The sequence below is a fragment of the Oryx dammah genome, unplaced genomic scaffold, assembly GCF_014754425.2.
Source record: "Oryx dammah isolate SB20612 unplaced genomic scaffold, SCBI_Odam_1.1 HiC_scaffold_25, whole genome shotgun sequence".
Taxonomy (NCBI): Eukaryota; Metazoa; Chordata; class Mammalia; order Artiodactyla; family Bovidae; genus Oryx; species Oryx dammah.
Window position 1 is genome coordinate 15,607,610 of NW_024070209.1, and position 17,175 is coordinate 15,624,784.

The window sequence follows — 17,175 nt, forward strand, 5'->3', positions numbered from 1 at the left end:
AGAGAAGAGAATTCTTACCTGAGGGTCTAGAAGTAGAACCTGGAGAAGATTACGTTTTTTACCTTCAGATTTTTGCAGCACATGGAAATTATAATTTTTTAAGAAAGACTTTTCTGATTAGAGAAGTAATAACACTTGTTCATTGTAGGAATTTTGGAAGATACAGAAAAATATAGACAGTACTAATCTCCATAATTGTAACACTTAGATTTATTTTCTTCCAATCTGCTTTTCTGTGTAAAAATAATTTAAAGCATATCCTATATTATAATTTGTACCTGACTATATTTTCTTAAAAAATAAGCATTTTCCTATCCTGCTAAAGATTATTATATAATCTATATTGTGTATGTCCCATAATTCATTATTTTATATGGTTATAATCAGTCATTTAAGCAGTCATGGTAATTACCTATGTCTTTAGTCTTTTGAATTTTTTTTTCCTGTAACTTGACATTATACTGACTATAAACTATTTTTCTGATAGTGAATTAGCATAAATAGGTTCACTAAAGATATAAATAATTTTAAATGTGTGCTTTTATCATAATCCAAGTGATTTTATGCAAAATACTGCCGCTCTGTAGTCATATGCTTCCTTTTAAAGCCTAACAACTTTTCAAATAACTTGCATCAGTTGTCTTAAAATCACAGCACAGTGAATAACACTTGATGAAAAATGAATGTGGTTTGGGTTTTGGAGAGTAACCTCAACCCCAATTTAGGTCATTTCCATAGTGAATTTTTGTTAAAGCACTGTTTTCCACATTTTTCTTCAGAATTCACAGTGGGTTATTGATGAAAGTAGCATGCCTGTTTTTCTTTTCATTCAAACCATAGACCCCATTAACAAAGGTGTGTTTTAGCTTGTCACACTTGAGCCCCTGGTCTTCCTCCACTGGGCCATTTGGGCTTATCCATGATGTCATCTGTTTTAAGTGTTGTTTACTGCATGGTGACAGTGAGATAATAGATAGTAGTATTATTTATGTGCTATTTCTTTGTTATATATTCTTTTTTCCAAATTATGTATTTATTACTATGCTGGATCTTTATTGCTGTGCATGGGCTTTCTCTAGTTACGTCCCGCAGGGGCTGCTCTCTAGTTGTGCTGTTCAGGCCTCTCATTTCCGTGGCTCCTCTTGTTGCGGAGCTCAGGTTTTAGGAACATGAGCTTCAGTAGTTGCAGCTCATGGACTCTAGATCTAAGGCTCAGTAGCTATGGTGTGTGGGCTTAGTTGCCCTGTGGTGTATGGAGTCTTCCTGGACCAGGGAATGAACTCGTGTCCCTTGCCTCGCAGAGCAGATTCTTAACTACTGGACCACTGGGAAAGACCCTGTTATGTATTCTTAAATAACTTCAATAGGAATAACCACAGTAATCAGTAATAATGGCTAATTTTTACTGAGCACATACACTGTGCCAGGCATTGAGCTACATGCGTTATTTAGGTTGTCTCTTTTGAACCTCATACTCTGACGTTGGTGCTCTGGTCATCCTCATTTATACATAGAGAAAAGTGAGGCTTAGATTGTTTAAGTAATTTGTGCTCTGTTACAGAGCAAAGAAGGGGCAGCAAGGTTGGTACCTGTATTCTCGTCTCAAGCCTGGGCTCTGACCGGCAGCTGTACTGCCCACTCCCTACTATACTATTATATATCCTTACAAAGATCATTGAAATCAACAGACTGCCTTGGAGTAATTCATCTCAGAAAGTCACCTTTGAGTTTTCAGGTCATTTTGGTAATAAAGCATGTTATGATGGCCTTCACCCACTGGCAACTCCCCTCCCCTTGCCTTGACCACAGCCCGTGTCTATGAGTGGAGCAAGGACTTCATAGAAAAAGCCAGTCTCATGCAGGAATCAGGAGGAAAGGAAGGGAGGAACTAAGCAGAGAAGATCTGGAATAAGATTCTATATTCTACTAGTATAAATAAAATATGCTCCTGTTGAAATTGGCAAATTAAGAATAAGTTGCATCCAGAAGTTCTGCTTTGATTAGAAGTGGTAAATCTTTCTGGAGAATTAATGAGAAATTTGGGAGGAGGTTGAGTATGTTTTTTGGAACTTGAATCTGGCCTGCTAACAAATAGTAGAAAGTTGCCATCTATTTCTTATCAGAAGCAATCATGTGATTCAGTCCATCATCCAAAATGAACTGGAGAGGATAGAAATTCACTGATGGGCTATCTTGAAAGTTCAGAATTGGTGATAACGTCCAGGATGGCCTCTTTCTAAATTTCCACCTACTCCAGTTCATCTTAGAAGTTGTCTCTCTCAGAATTTTTGATGGCTTTGGCTGTGACTAACTGATCAATTATACTGTAATCAGATGAGTTTACACTTGATTTTAGAGTGTAAAATTTTGTTTTCTGAATGCATAATTGGCAATAAGGGATTCAGGAAAAACAACGTAATCGCTTGCAAGGTGCAATGAAATCTTTGTTTACATCTGTTTTGTCCCACGTTTTCTTGTTTTTAAAGAAATCAATGAGTGTTCTGTGAACCCTGACATCTGTGGAGCAGGACACTGCATTAACCTGCCAGTGAGGTACACCTGTATATGCTACGATGGCTACAAGTTCAATGAGCAACAGAGGAAATGTGTTGGTAAGAAGACACTTTTGGTTGATGAGATTATTAACTATCGAATGTTTGCACATTAAGAACATTTTAATCACGGGGAAAATACTGTTTAATTAAAAAAAATTTTTCTCCCTAAGCTAAAGGTACTCAAAAAAGAGGCTTGCTTAACTCCTAGAAGGCTCTTACCTCTTGGTTCAATGCTGCCTGCTTTGCCAAGAGTAATACAGTTACATCAAGGTGGAATAATTTCCCAGAGTTTTTCAGGTAAAGAATATAGACAATAATTAAGAGCTCTAGAAATAGCTATCTATAAACATATTTAGCAAAAATTAATATATCCTGCAATAAAAATATGTTTATATAAGTTTATAAAATTTGATTTTTAAAAGAAATTTCTATCAGTTCAGTTGAGTCACTCATTCATGTCTGATTCTTTGAGACCCCATGGATTGCAGCATGCCACGTTTCCCTGTCCATCAGCAACTCCAGGAGCTTGCTCAAACTCATGTCAGTTGAATTGACGATGCCATCCAACCATCTCATCCTCTGTCATCCCCTTCTCTTCCTGCCTTCAGTCTTTCCCAGCATCAGGGTCTTTTCCAATGAGTCAGTTCTTCACATCAGGTGGCCAAAGTATTGGAGTTTCAGCTTCAACATCAGTCCTTCCAATGAATATTCAGGACTGATTTCCTTTAGGATGGACTGGTTGGATCTCCCTGCTGTCCAAGGGACTCTCAAGAGTCTTCTCCAACACCACAGTTCAAAAGCATCAATTCTTCGGTGCTCAGTTTTCTTTATGGTCCAACTCTCACATCCATACATGACTGGTGGAAAAACCATAGCTTTGACTCTACGTACCTTTGTTGGAATTACTATACTGAAAATCAGTATATGCTGACGAGAGACTATTAATGGATTTATAATGTAAGGAGCTCATATATGCTTCTTTGGGGAAAAAATGTATCTCACAAAGGGGTGTAAATGTGTTAAGTCATTTTAATGTGTTAAGTCATTTTAATGTGTTAACACTAAATTTAATATCTTTTTTAGAAAAAGGAAGTTCAGTAAGAGTTATAAGGCAAATATGGAGCTGCAAAGGGATATACCTAATTAAACCCACTTTATGCTGAATTCCATTATGCAAATATGACTTTTGCTGTTCGGTTTTGCATATATATGTGGAGTGAGGTGTGAGGGGGACTTCCACTTGCTCTATAGTATGACTGTTTCTCATGAATTTGCATACATGAGATGTATTATGTTTAGAATCGCAAGCGTAAAGTTGAAAAGGGCAGTCAGTCGAGATGATTGAGTCTCACTTTACCCATGTGCACTGTGAAAGAGAGTGCCTGTCATGACATTGCTCACTGCCTCTGCTGAGCTGGCCTGGGATTTGCACGGTGAATTCCAGCACTTATGTGACTCCAGTTATCAGGCAGGTCCTTTTGTGTTGACCTGAAATCTTTCTTTTGAAACACCAATATCATAGCTGTAGCTTGAACTTTCAAAGCAGTACGCCCTACGTGTATTCCCTCTTTGCAATAGCAGCCCTTCAGGTATTCAGGGAAACTGAGTGTATTCCTTTTACTGTTTTCCTCACTTATAAGGTGGGACAGAGGAGACAGAATGCTAGTATTTCATGAACAGAGAGTCTTGAGAATTTCATGCCACGCTAATCCTTTTGTATGTCTTTTTGTTAACAGATATTGATGAATGCGCTCAGGATGAACACCTTTGCTCCCAGGGACGCTGTGAAAACACTGAGGGAAGTTTCTTGTGTATTTGCCCAGCAGGATTCATGGCCAGTGAGGAGGGTACTAACTGCATAGGTAATAGCAGTGTTCTTTCTGATGCATAAATTCCCTCATGTGGGTTTCTAGCTCCCCCGATTCCATCAGTCCAGGGCCCATTCAGACAACCCAGAATTTATTATTAAACCCGTTACAACATAGTAATCTGCTAGATTCTGGAAGATTAAAAAATGAAATTTCTTCCCTCAACACTTTTGAATGAAGAATATCAAATGTGTGCAAAGACCAGTGGTGTTAAATATTTCTTTTGGATTCAAGTAAATCCAAGCCACTCAATTTTTTGGAACAAATGAAAGAGATAATAGATAGTAGGAATCAGTTACTTCATTCTTAAATTTGAACTAACCTGGGAGATGGGAGAGGTTTGAAATTAGGTTTTGGGAAATAACACTCAACAATGTTTTTTGCTTTGCTTAGATGTCGATGAGTGTCTCAGGCCAGACGTCTGTGGAGAAGGGCACTGTGTCAATACCATGGGGGCCTTCCGATGTGAATACTGTGATAGTGGGTACCACATGACCCCAGGAGGCCACTGCGAGGGTGAGTCTGCTGAGAGGATGGGGAGACCACAGCCCTTCGGAGTGTGGAGCACACATGTCCATGAAATGCAGGGCTAGTTCCAGAACTTGAGGCTTGTAGGCACCTGGCCTGGTACGAGTTTTCCTCCACTGCCAATCCATTCAGGACACCAGCTCGCCCAGGCTCTGGCTACCTCTCAGAATCAAAGCCTCTTTGCCTCCCTTCAGTAACTCTGTCTGGGTCTTTTCCTGTCTTCTTCCTCTCTCTATCACTGTTTTCAATATCTGCCTTCCCTGGTAGGTGGAGTGTCATCACTTTGTAACAGTGAACTGCAGAGGATCTTAGTACAAACCCAGACTTAATCACAGTGTCTGTCTGCATCATTCACCTGGGAACATGGTCCAGGTGTCACCTGTGTGAACTTTCTGTTTTCAGCCTTTTCATCTTGGTCCATTCCTGTGTCTCAGCTTCTTACTTTTGCCTGTGTTTCGGGACTTGCTTGCAGATCTCTACAAAAATGTTGTCTGACCAACTACAGGTCAGACTCCAGCTGTGTCAGATAAAATTTCTTTAATGCTAAACCCAGCAACAGATTTGCTCTCATTGCAAAAATGTCTTGAAGAGTTTTGAACATTTCAAAGTTAAGATGATTAACCATTGAATATTTCTGTTTGTGTACGTGTCCCAAGTCACATGGGTTCTTTCTGAAAGCACCATGGTACCCTTTGAATAATTATTTTTGTGAAGAAATACACTGAACCTCTGCTTCAGTCTTCATGGAAACGTAAACAAGATGAAGGAGCAGGGGCCTTTGGACATGTTCTGAGGAGCCTGGATGTGGGGTTGGTGCTGGTTCCACATGTTCACTGCCTGGCTACCTGACATTTAGCCTGTTTTTGGACATGGCTGGGCCTCCAGAGCTCGGGAAGGATAGGCTGGTTGGGGAAGGCTGCTCTCTGCTGTTTCTTGGCTCCAATATGTTGGTTTTGTTTTTTTTTTTTCCACAGTTCTAATGACCAGGCCTGGAGGGAGAGCTCATTAGACATTTTTTTGGCAGCCTGCACCTGCCTCACTTGCTGGCCTCTTGCCTCAGCCCCTGAGTTATCTGGAGAGAAGTGGGGAGCATTTTATGTTACTGCATCAGCTCCCATCAGAACAGAGATATGAACTCTTCCCCTGATGGCTGAGGGCCTTGGGAAAGTGGAGGTGTGATGTGTCCCCACTCTTCTCTTACGGGAGACTGTCCCTCTGCTCTGGCGGCCACTTGAGGACGGTAGGAGGGAGACGATGGTTTTTCAGCTCATGATCCCCACACTCAGTAACTGTCTAGCTTGGGGCCAGTTATGTAGGCCCTTCAAAACTTAGTTCTACATCTGTGAAATGGGAACCATGCAGTTAACTTTCAGGCTCGTGCAGGTAAATGGGTGTAGCAGTATGTCATATGGTACCTGTCACCTTGTTTGCTCTCAAGAAGTACTAGTTTCCCTAAACTTCCCCTTTCCCTGGCTCCTTTTGTTTTTGCATAGATATGTTCAGAATATCTATAATTGTGGGAGTTTTTTAGAAAGAAATGGGGCTTGAGTTTATATGACAAGCACTTATATGCAAAACTGTGCTTCCCCAAAAGGTCAAATACAGATCCTCAGGTTCTACACACAGACTCAGGACATGAAGCTAAAATATTTAAGGAATTACTACATGTTAAGGGTGCACAGTAGAGAGGAGTAGAAAAGAGAGTTGAGGATAAGTAAGTAAATGGAAAGATGGAGACTCTTCAGTAATATTCAGTGCAGGGAAATTATTTAACAGAAATCTCACCAGCATCCCCTGAGTTAACAATTATATAATTCTATTCCCATGAAAAAGCTTGAAATGAAGGAGCCAAATAACGTGGCTGTTTTCTAATTTCACCATGGACCAGAACCAAAGGTCCCTGGGCTTCTGGCTCACTGAAGATTTTCTCAGCTGTCACTGACAAAGTTGCTTTCAAACAGCGCCAGTCTCCAAGGAGTCTACTGTAGCTTACAGACATTATCTCATGCATCCTTACTTTATTCTCTGAAGGTATTACCAGGCAGGTAGTCCCTCATTTATAGATGAGGGAACAAGCAAACAGGTGAGAGCAGCAGGAAATCCAGGGATGTTACTGTCTTATGTTGCGCAGCATTGTACCTTATTTATCAGACTAGCCTATCTCAATGACCTTCTCTGACTTAGCAATTGTAGTTCCATTTTTTTTTTTTTAAATCCCATCCAGAGAAGAATGTAATGCTGTTTGGAAAATTAAACTGGCAAGCATCATCTTTTTGTAGAACAAGAAGTCCCAGAACATCTGACCTAACAAAAAAAACCACTGTGTGTCATTGTCTATTGGCAAGGATTTTTTGCTGATAGGGAAAAAAAAGTTGCAACACTGACCTGGTGCTTATTCTATTAATAACATCTTTTACTTTAAGCATCTTTTCATACATCTCTAATGATACATAATGGGAGGTGATTTTTGAGAATTTGCCAGAATGATGACATCAAATACCCATGCATGTTCAGTGTATTTATTATATATTTCTTTCCCTTTTTTTTTCCCCTGAAAAATCTTGTTTAAATTTTAAGTGTGATTAGAGGTCCTATATACATCTTATATCATGACGTTTAGACACTGAATCCACTCACTTGGAAAATACCTGTTTCAGTTGGGGCTGGTACCCAGGTGATAGTGCTCATTTTAAATGGTTGAAAAGTTACATTTTCATTTCATTAAATGGTTAAAAGGTACCTCTGTCACCTTTCCCCCCATTTTATTGTTTTACCATTCTCTTTTTTAATTGGAGATTAATTGCTTTATAATGTTGTGTTTGTTTCTGCTGTACAACAACTCAAATCGATCAGAACTCTGTGTGTGTGTGTGTGTGTGTCCCCTTCCTCTTGAGTCTCCCTCCCATCTCCCGCCCCCATCCCAACCCTCTAGGGTGTCAGGAGGACGCAAGGTTGGGCTCCCTGAGTTATATGGCAGCTTCCTTCTAGCCATCACTTGTACACATTGTAGTGTATGTATGTCAATGCTGCTTTCTCAGTTTGTTCCATCCTCTCCTTCCCTAGCTGTGTCTGCAAGTCTTTTTTCTATATCCATATCTCCAATTGTTTGACCATTCTTTAGAAAGTCTGAAGCTATTGTATCTCTGCCACAGTTCTGTCCATATTTAAAGTGATTTTTTTTCTTCTCACATTGAAAAGAACAATGATTAATAACTTTAGTTAGCCATGAATGTGAAAAGCGAGGTGTATTTTAAACCAGAATATATTACCCTATGACTTATTCACCATAGTTTCTGGAAAATCTTGGAATTATTTGATGAGTTCATTCTCTCCTAATGTTCTTTTTCGACCTCCAAGGAATTCCTATCACATGAAAAGTTTTAAATTATTCAAATCTCGGATGTTTTGGGGACCATGAAGCCAAAGCAAGGGTTTCCCTAGAGTACCCCATTGTCTGCAGAGAGAACCTCTAGCCAGGTGGATAAATGGCTTCCTTGCTGTTGTGTTCATTTCTTTCATTTCTTTCTGGCAAACCAGACTATTACTTGAAAGATGTTGATGTCCAAAAAGTGGTCCTAGAGAACTGCCAACTCACAGAGTGGAGAGATGTGGGCCTGCCAGTTGGAGAATTGGGGCCAGGTTCTTCCTTGAAACATATGCACATATTTCAATCAAGTTATACCTGGCCATGCATTCTCACTGAGTGTTTAAGTGCAGACCCAGTGCTTTACTTTTCCAGTTATTGTTTTCCCCACCAATCTTTTTCCCCTTTATCACACGAGTCAGTTCGTGCTTTAGTGTTCTGATAAAATGTCTGTGACCTAGCTTTTTGATTTTTTCAGATGTTGATGAATGTTTGACTCCAAGTACTTGTCCAGATGAGCAGTGTGTGAATTCTCCTGGATCTTACCAGTGTGTTCCCTGCACGGAAGGGTTTCGAGGCTGGAACGGGCAGTGTCTTGGTAAGTACTAGAGTATACTTATCGTAGTTGTGTGTCTTCTGTCTGGCTGGTTTGTCTTTCAAAACAGAAAAAGGTGAGAGAAAAAAAGGAATGTAATAAACTCATGTCATTCAGAGAAGAGTTCTAAGTAACTTTTAACCATGAAGAAAATAAGACATTGAGTGGACATGAAGATTTTACATGAAACATAATTCTGATTGAAACAAATTGTTATCCTTGATGTGATTAATGCTCAAAACTAAATAAAATATTGATAATAAGTGCCACAAAGAGGAGAGAGGTGGAGAGCAAAATGCTTAAAAAGAGAAGGTATGAGACAGAGCTACCACAGACTTATAGAATCAAGAAATATACACAAACTTGCAGCTGAAGCAGCAAATAGAGAAATCTGGACTGATTGCCCATTGATGCTTTTGAACTGTGGTACTGGAGAAGACTCTTGAGAGTTCCTTTGACTGCAAGGAGGTCAAACCAGTCCATCCTAAAGGAAATCAACCCTGAATATTCATTGGAAGAATTGATGGTGAAGCTGAAGCTCCAATACTTTGGCCACCTGATGCGAAGAGCTGACTCACTGGACAAGACTCTGAATACTGTGAAGGACTGAGGGCAGGAGGAGAAGGAGATGACAGAGAATGAGATGGTTGGATGGTGTCACCAACTCAATGGACACGAACCTGAGCAAACTCTAGGATATGGTGGAGGACAGAGGAGCCTGGTATGCTGCAGTCCATGGGTGGCAAAGTCGGGCATGACTGAAGAACTGCAACCCCTTATATTTGTTCATTCATTCATTCACTCAGGTATTTAATGAATACTGAGTACCTCCTCCTCGAGGCACTGAGGAAGATAATGACTCTGCTTTGCTCCTGATTATTTGTGCTCTAGTCAGCTTTCCCCCTTAATGGTTTTCCTTTGTGTTTCTGTTTACCGTGTGATCTTTTTCGCAAAAGCTGAACTCTTTCCCACCCCATGCCACATTCTGACAGTGTGAGTTAAACTTTTCCATCCTTCTTCTCTTCTTTCTTTTCTTCTCAAATACAGTATAATTTACTGTCTATACACGGAGTGGTGGGCTTCCCCTGATAGCTCAGTTGGTGAAGAATCTGCCTGCAGTGCAGGAGACCCCAGTTTAATTCCTGGGTCCGGAAGATCCCCTGGCGAAGGGATAGTTTACCCACTCCAGTATTCTTAGGCTTCCCCTGAGGCTTAGCTGGTAAAGAATTTGCCTGCAGTGTGGGAGACCTGGGTTCGATCCCTGTGTTGGAAAGATTCCCTGGAGAAGGGAAAGGCTACCCACTCCAGTGTTCTGGCCTGGAGAATTCCATGGACTTTACAGTCCATGGGGTTGCAAAGAGTTGGGCATGACTGAGCAACTTTCACTTTACTTACATACAGACTGGTACTCAGTGCTGGGATACACTGAGGGACCAACCAAAGTACCTACTTCTTTTGTTTGTTAACACTTTTTTTGGACTCTGTGGAGAGGGAGAGGGTGGGATGATTTGGGAAATGGCATTGAAACATGTATAATATCATATATGAAACGAATTGCCAGTCCAGGTTCAATGCATGATACTTTGGCGCACTGAGATGACCCAGAGGGATGGTACGGGGAGGGAGGAGGGAGAGGGAAAAAAAAAAGAAAATATATCAAGTGCTATGTAAATGTTATTCTATAAAAAAATAAATACAATTAATTTAATTGGAGGATAATTGCTTTACAATGTTGTGATGGTTTTTGCATATATCAACATGAATCAGCCAGAGGTATACATGTGTCCCCCTCTGCATCCTGAATCCTCCTCCTGCCTCCCTCCTCACGCTATCCCTTTATGTTGTCCCAGAGCAGCAGCTTTGGGTGTCCTGCTTCATGCATCGAACTTGCACTGGTCATCTGTTTTACATATGGTAAAGTATATGTTTCAGTGCTATTCTCTCAAATCATCCCACCCTCTCCTTCTCCCACTGGGTCCAAAAGTCTGTTCTTTATGTCTGTGTCTCCTCTGCTGCCTTGCATGTAGGATTGTCAGTACCATCTTTCTAAATTCCATATATATATGAGTTAATATACAGTATTTGTCTTTTTCTTTCTTACTTACTCTACTCTGTAAAATAGGTTCCAGGTTCGCCACCTCGTTAGAACAGACTCAAAAGCATTCCTTTTTATGTGTTTGGTCATTCCGTTGTGTCCAGCTCTTTGTGACCATGTGGACTGTAGCCCACCAGGCTCCTCTGTCCATGGGGTTTCGTTCTCCAGGCAAGATTCCTTTTTATAGCTGAGTAATATTCCATTGGGTGTATGTACCACAACTTCCTTATCCATTCATCTGCTGATGGACATCTAGGTTGCTTCTGTGTCCTAGCTTTATAAATAGTGCTGCAATGAACATGGGGTACATGTGTCTTTTTCAGTTCTGGTTTCCTCAGAGTGTATGCCCAGCAGTGAGATTGCTGGGTTGTACGGCAGTTGTATTTCCAGTCTTTCAAGGGGTCTCCACACTGTTCTCCATAGTGGCTGTACTAGTTTGTATCCCTAACAGTGTAAAAGGGTTCCCTTTTCTCCATACCCTCTCCAGCATTTATTGTTTGTAGACTTTCTGATGATGGCCATTCCGACCAGTGTGAGATGATACCTCACTGTGGTTTTGATTTGCTTTTCTCTAATAATGAGTGATGTTGAGCATCTTTTCATGTGTTTATTAGCCATCTGTATGTTTTCTTTGGAGAAATGTCCATTTAAGTCTTTTGCCCACTGTTTGATTGGGTTGTTTGTTTTACTGATATTGAGCTGTATGTTTTGGAGACTAATTCTCTGTTAGTTGTTTCATTTCCTATTATTTTCTCTCATTCTGAGGGTTGTCTTTTCACCTTGTTTATAGTTTCTTTCGTTGTGCAAAAGAGACATGTGTTAGGAAAGAGGGTGCTTTGATGTTACAAGAGCATATGATAGAATGAGTTGCCTCAAGGAAAATTCTTGAGTTGAGGTTTAACCAGGGCTTTGTCTGGGGAAGGGGATGGAAGGAAGATCATTTTGGACATCTGGTATGTGCAAGGGGCTCATGGAAGGAGGAAGCAGATCACGTTCCGGAGGCTGAGGAGCTAGTGTGGTTGTAAGACAGAGTACAAGGGAAGATTTGCTGCAGGGTGAAGACCACGAGGGGAAAGACCATGCAGACCCTCTTGGTCCTATTAAAAATGTTGGTCTATCTCTGAGCAGATGTGTGGTGTGTTAGAAGAGATGGGATAGGTAGATTTGGCAGAAGCACTTGCAGTTTCAGTGCTCTGGGCTCCGCACGAGGCAGCATGAGCTGAGCTCCTGTACCAGGTACAGGAGGCCCTCTGCCTTGAATCTTATGCCCATTCCCAAGGGTCTCTATCAGTAGAGTTGTGAGGTGTTGATCTTTGGGAAGAAGTGGTTTTTTTTGTTTGTTTGTTTATTAGTTGCCTATTCGATAAGCTTTTGTTTATATAATCAATGCTGGTCAGAAAGTGCATGTGGTTTTAATTTTCCCATTTGGCATAAATTTCACAGTTGCCTATCAAGGTTCCATTCTTATACTCATTTTCACATACCAATGCATATTATAATCCAAAAGTAGAGCCTGAACTTTACCTTAACTAACTAAAATTCACAACCATGGCATAAACACAGCCCTGATTCATGAATTTACTAATGGAACATGACTGACCAAATTGGCAAGTGATTGCTCTTCAGTGTAAATGCATGGATCCAGGTTGGGGAATAATAATATATGAGTTCTTACACCTAGATGTGTGCAATCAATCTGATCATGACCATGCTGCTCCAGTTGAGTGACAGAAACAAAGCACCTCATTTAGCAGCAATTTCACTTTGCCAACCAGATTAGCAGAATCATAAGCAAAGCTATTAGGTCACCGTGTTACTCACCCCAAGTTACACACTTGGCCACTTGGCCAAGCAGTTTTGCATTGCTAACTAAAGTCACACATTTCCCATTACAAATAGGTCATGTCCTTTTTTTCCTTCTGCTTTGGGTAGAGTTTTAGGTTCTGTGTCATCTATTGATCAAGCTTCTTGTCTGTGACGTAATTGCAGTGCCATCCATTGCTCATTTTGAACTTGCAGTTTTGGTAAATTTCTCCTATGGGCTTTTGCAGATTGTACCAAAATGGATTTTTCCATCTTATTATTTTATGGCAGTTGAGCTTTCAAACGTGAAAGTTGAATGTGACGAAAAGCATATATTGCAGAATACCTTTATGTTCAGATTGAGCCAATGAATGGATTGGATTTTTCCACAGCGCTCTGACAGTGCTCATGAATACCCTATCATATCTTTTTGGCTTTGTTCCTTTATTCATTTTATTTCTCATCTTTGTAATTCTGGTACTCTAAACTTTTCAGAGGATGTAGTCCTACCTAAGTTTGTCTTTCAGTTGAGCTCATCCATAACACAACCTGACCTATATTTATTTCTCTATTTGCCACTTTCATCATTGAATACTGTATTCCTACTATGAGTCAGGTATTTTGTTTTAGACCCTGGGGATTGAGAGTGGACAAAATAAATTTCTTCCCTTCATTGCACTTTGACTCTAGAGCTCACAAGGAAAAAAGTAGAGTATAGGGTATGTCAGGGGTGATGAGTCCCATTAAGGAAAAAAGCAGCCTAAGGGATTAGAGAATGTTAGAGCTTTTATGGAGGTCAGGGAAAGCGTCAGATGATAAATGAATTACCAAGTGTTCCTTGCTGTTCACCTGTTCTTGTGCCTAACTGTTAAATGTGACTAGTTTGAGGCTTCCTCTATCCTTTTAGTACAGACACCTTAGAGTACATTGTGAGACTTTTTCCTTCAATTTTTAATGTATGAGAACATGAAAGACTAAAAAAAAACATTCCTAAATCTCATTGTTTGGAGAAAAGTCCTACACAGGGCATTTGTTAGTTTTCATCTGGAGAGATGACAGTCTCTACCTTGCAGGGTTGTTCTGTAGATCTTAGTAACCTTCTTTTTCTACCACTCTCCTCTCTCAGCATATTTTTAAGTTATTATAATTAAACCTAGACATTGTTGTACAGAGTAATACGTTCTTTGGCATTATGCTTATATATATATATATTTATTTAAAACTCATTAATCTTGATGTCCATTTGGCTCTTTTTTCTGTTAAACAGTTTCATTAAGAATTAAGAATGACCATTTTGACCCTTCTATTCTACCGGGATTTAATGCCAGTTACACTTTCTTTTGCTTTTGCTAACTAAATGGTGAACTTACTGAAACTGTTAATGGCCTTTTTGTATTCATGCCATGTATACTGTATCTTACTATTTGATGCTGCTCCTTGATTTATGAATTAGAGCAGGAGTTTGGTGCAGAAACAGGTAAAATGTTAGCAAGTGTTGTCTGAGGGTTCATCCTTTTTCCTAGCATAAACCCCCAGGCAACACCTGCTGTGTTTAGTTCAGGGCATATGATCCTTCATTCTCAATAGTTTATTGTGCACTTCCAAAATATCTGTCCCTCAGTGCTCTTTTGGCAACCTTTGTTGGCTCCTCTGTTAATGAAGCTGCTTCTTTCAAGTTGTGGATTTCGGTGCTCTCTTGAGAGCCACTTTCATCATTTAGCACTGTGTTCATTGGACCTCACATTCAGCCCGGAGCTATTGCCCATGCGATCCCCACCTCTTAGAATTATTTCATCACCTTGAGTTCTGGCCAGTTCTCTCTGGCTGCCTTCAATCAGCCTCTTTCTTGAAAGAAGCCAATGTGTCAAGTCCTCAATTCACATGTTTCGCTGTCTCAGGAAAGTTAAACTAGCCTGATTCAAACCTGCCTAGAGCCATCTCCAAAGGAAATTTCTCTAACATTTAATTGTTTAAAGGTATATTCAGTAACTCTGATATATAGATCATGTTTCCCTGAATTTGAGCAGATTTGGGCTATATGACCTTTCTGAAGCTTAGTTTTAATGTAAAATGGGAATTGAAGTACTTTCTTCATAGGGTTTATTATCAGAACTAAATGTAATATGGGGATTCCCTGGTGCCTCAGATAGTAAAGAATCTGCCTGCAATGTGAGAGACCTGGGTTCAGTCCTTGGGTTGGGAAGATCCCTTGGACAAGGGAATGGCTATCCACTCCAGCTGTATTCTTACCTGGAGAATTCCATGGACAGAGGAGCCCAGCAGGCTACACTCTGCGGAGTCACAAAAAACTGGACACGACTGAACGACTAACACAAGAAATGTTATCATTCTTCTTCCCCAACCCTGTTAGCTCTGTTTTATTTCCATTGCCCTGAAAGAGAGGGGATGGAATAATAACTGATATCTGTTAAAGTAAATTATATGTCAGAGTTCTGTGGATAACTGTCTTTTCTTTGGCTTTCTTTAAGCTCATCTCGTAGAGTTTCTAACTCTCTGTCATAGAAGCTTTCTCTTATACATTTAATTCATCTTGGTTTTCTTTCTGAACATTTTTGTTTTGCTGAAATATACTTCTTGAGAATCACAAGGTTTCTTTGCAGGGAGATTGATCATTCCTAACAAATGTTTCCACTTCTGCAGTACTAACATCTTTCTTTGGCTTCATTTTCTTTGCTCACCTTCACAAAATACAATATCTATCACCTGGTAGATGTGTCAGCTAGCCTTTTTTGAGTTTATTACCTTGCTTTATAGTTGAGCTTGTGACAAACCATGTGTGACCCAGGAACACAACGTTCTGAGATTTTAATCAAAGTAATCCTTTTTTGTCGGCCATAGTTAAGTTGATGATGGCTTTATGACTCCCATTTGAGTTTTGTAAATGTGGTAGGTCTTCAGCATTTGAAGAACTTCATATCATTCAAACCACTTGACAACTGGCTAGCCTCAGTCTTAACCAAAACCAGGTACAGAAAACTTGCAGGATAGATAGGGAGAGCTCCTTGTTCTAGGAGTTCTTTTCATCCTAGGATTTCTTTTCAGATTTTAGGAGTCACTGTTAACCTTTATGGAATATATGAATATTCATAGACCTAAATGAAATTGAAGACTTTAGTCCTACATTTATTCTTATATCAGATGGCAACTGAGCTTAAGGTCTACCTTTTGTAGATAATGTGCAAGGATCAGTCTTATCCCTGAATCATTATGTGCTAAAGGAATCTTCTCATCAGTCAATAAATAGTTTAGTAGAGCACCTACCTTCATATGGGCTTCCCAAGTGGCTCAGTGATAAGGAGCCTGCCTGCCAATGCATGTGATGTGGGTTCGATTCCTGTCAGGAAGATCCCCTGGAGAAGGAAGCGGCAGCCCACTCCACTTGCCTGGAAAACCCCATGGATAGAGGAGCCTAGCAGGCTATAGTCCATAGGGTCACAAAGAGTTGGGACGTGACTGACCACAGAGCACACACTGCCTACAAGATCTGTTTGACGTCAGAGAAGATGTGAAGTTGTAGAGAAGCAAAACCTAACAAGATAGGATGGTGGTTATAAGGACATGAGGGTAGAGAAGTTATGTTATTAGAGGGTACAGCCTTACAACTAGTAGGTAAGCCCTGGAAATGGAATGCACAGCTTAGTGATTATAATCAACACTACTGAATTAGAAATCTCAAAGTTGCTAAGAGACTAGAACTTAATTGTCTTCATCAGGAAAGAAATGATAATTGTGTGACATGATAGAAGTGTTAGTAATACTCTAATAAATGTTAATAATTTTGAGATAGGATGTCAGAGCATCCCTTAAGGTTGCACAGTATTGTCTTTTATTGACGTATAGTTGATTCACGGCTTCCCTTGTGGCTCAGCTGGTAAAAAACCCGCCTGTGATGCAGGAGACCTGGGTTCCGTCCCTGGGTTGGGAAGATCCCCTGGAGAAGGGAAAAGCTACCCACGTCAGTATTCTGGCCTGGAGAATTCCACGGACTCTATAGTCCATAGGGTCGCAAAGAGTTAGACACGACTAAGTGACTTTCACTTAACTTTGACTTCACTTCATAGTTGATTCACAGTATTATATTAGTTTCATATGACAACATAATGATTTAGTATTTTTAAAGATTATCCTCCATTTAAAGGTTTTTATGAAATAATGGCTGTATTTCCCTATGTTGCCCATTATATCCTTGGTGCTTAACTTACATATTGTTTTAATGTCAGTTATATCTCAACAGAAAACCTCCCAAAACTACTTTTGAAGGCAGGAAATATGCCTGTGTGGGAATGCTAGTTATTGTAATAATTTCTGTATATGTTATTATAATTTATGTATATTGTAATAACTGT

At 40.0% G+C, this 17,175-nt stretch overlaps 1 protein-coding gene across 9 annotated transcripts in view; it reads left to right on the forward strand.

Moving 5' to 3' along the window:
- Positions 1 to 17,175, forward strand: part of LTBP1 (latent transforming growth factor beta binding protein 1) — a 455,261-nt gene that overhangs the window by 316,369 nt on the left and 121,717 nt on the right. For all 9 annotated transcript variants that reach the window (XM_040224607.1, XM_040224608.1, XM_040224611.1 and 6 more), the window contains 4 exons: positions 2,487 to 2,612; positions 4,292 to 4,417; positions 4,817 to 4,939; positions 8,794 to 8,913. In XM_040224607.1, the coding sequence (XP_040080541.1) occupies positions 2,487 to 2,612; positions 4,292 to 4,417; positions 4,817 to 4,939; positions 8,794 to 8,913 (495 nt within the window). The remainder of the gene's footprint in view (positions 1 to 2,486; positions 2,613 to 4,291; positions 4,418 to 4,816; positions 4,940 to 8,793; positions 8,914 to 17,175) is intronic.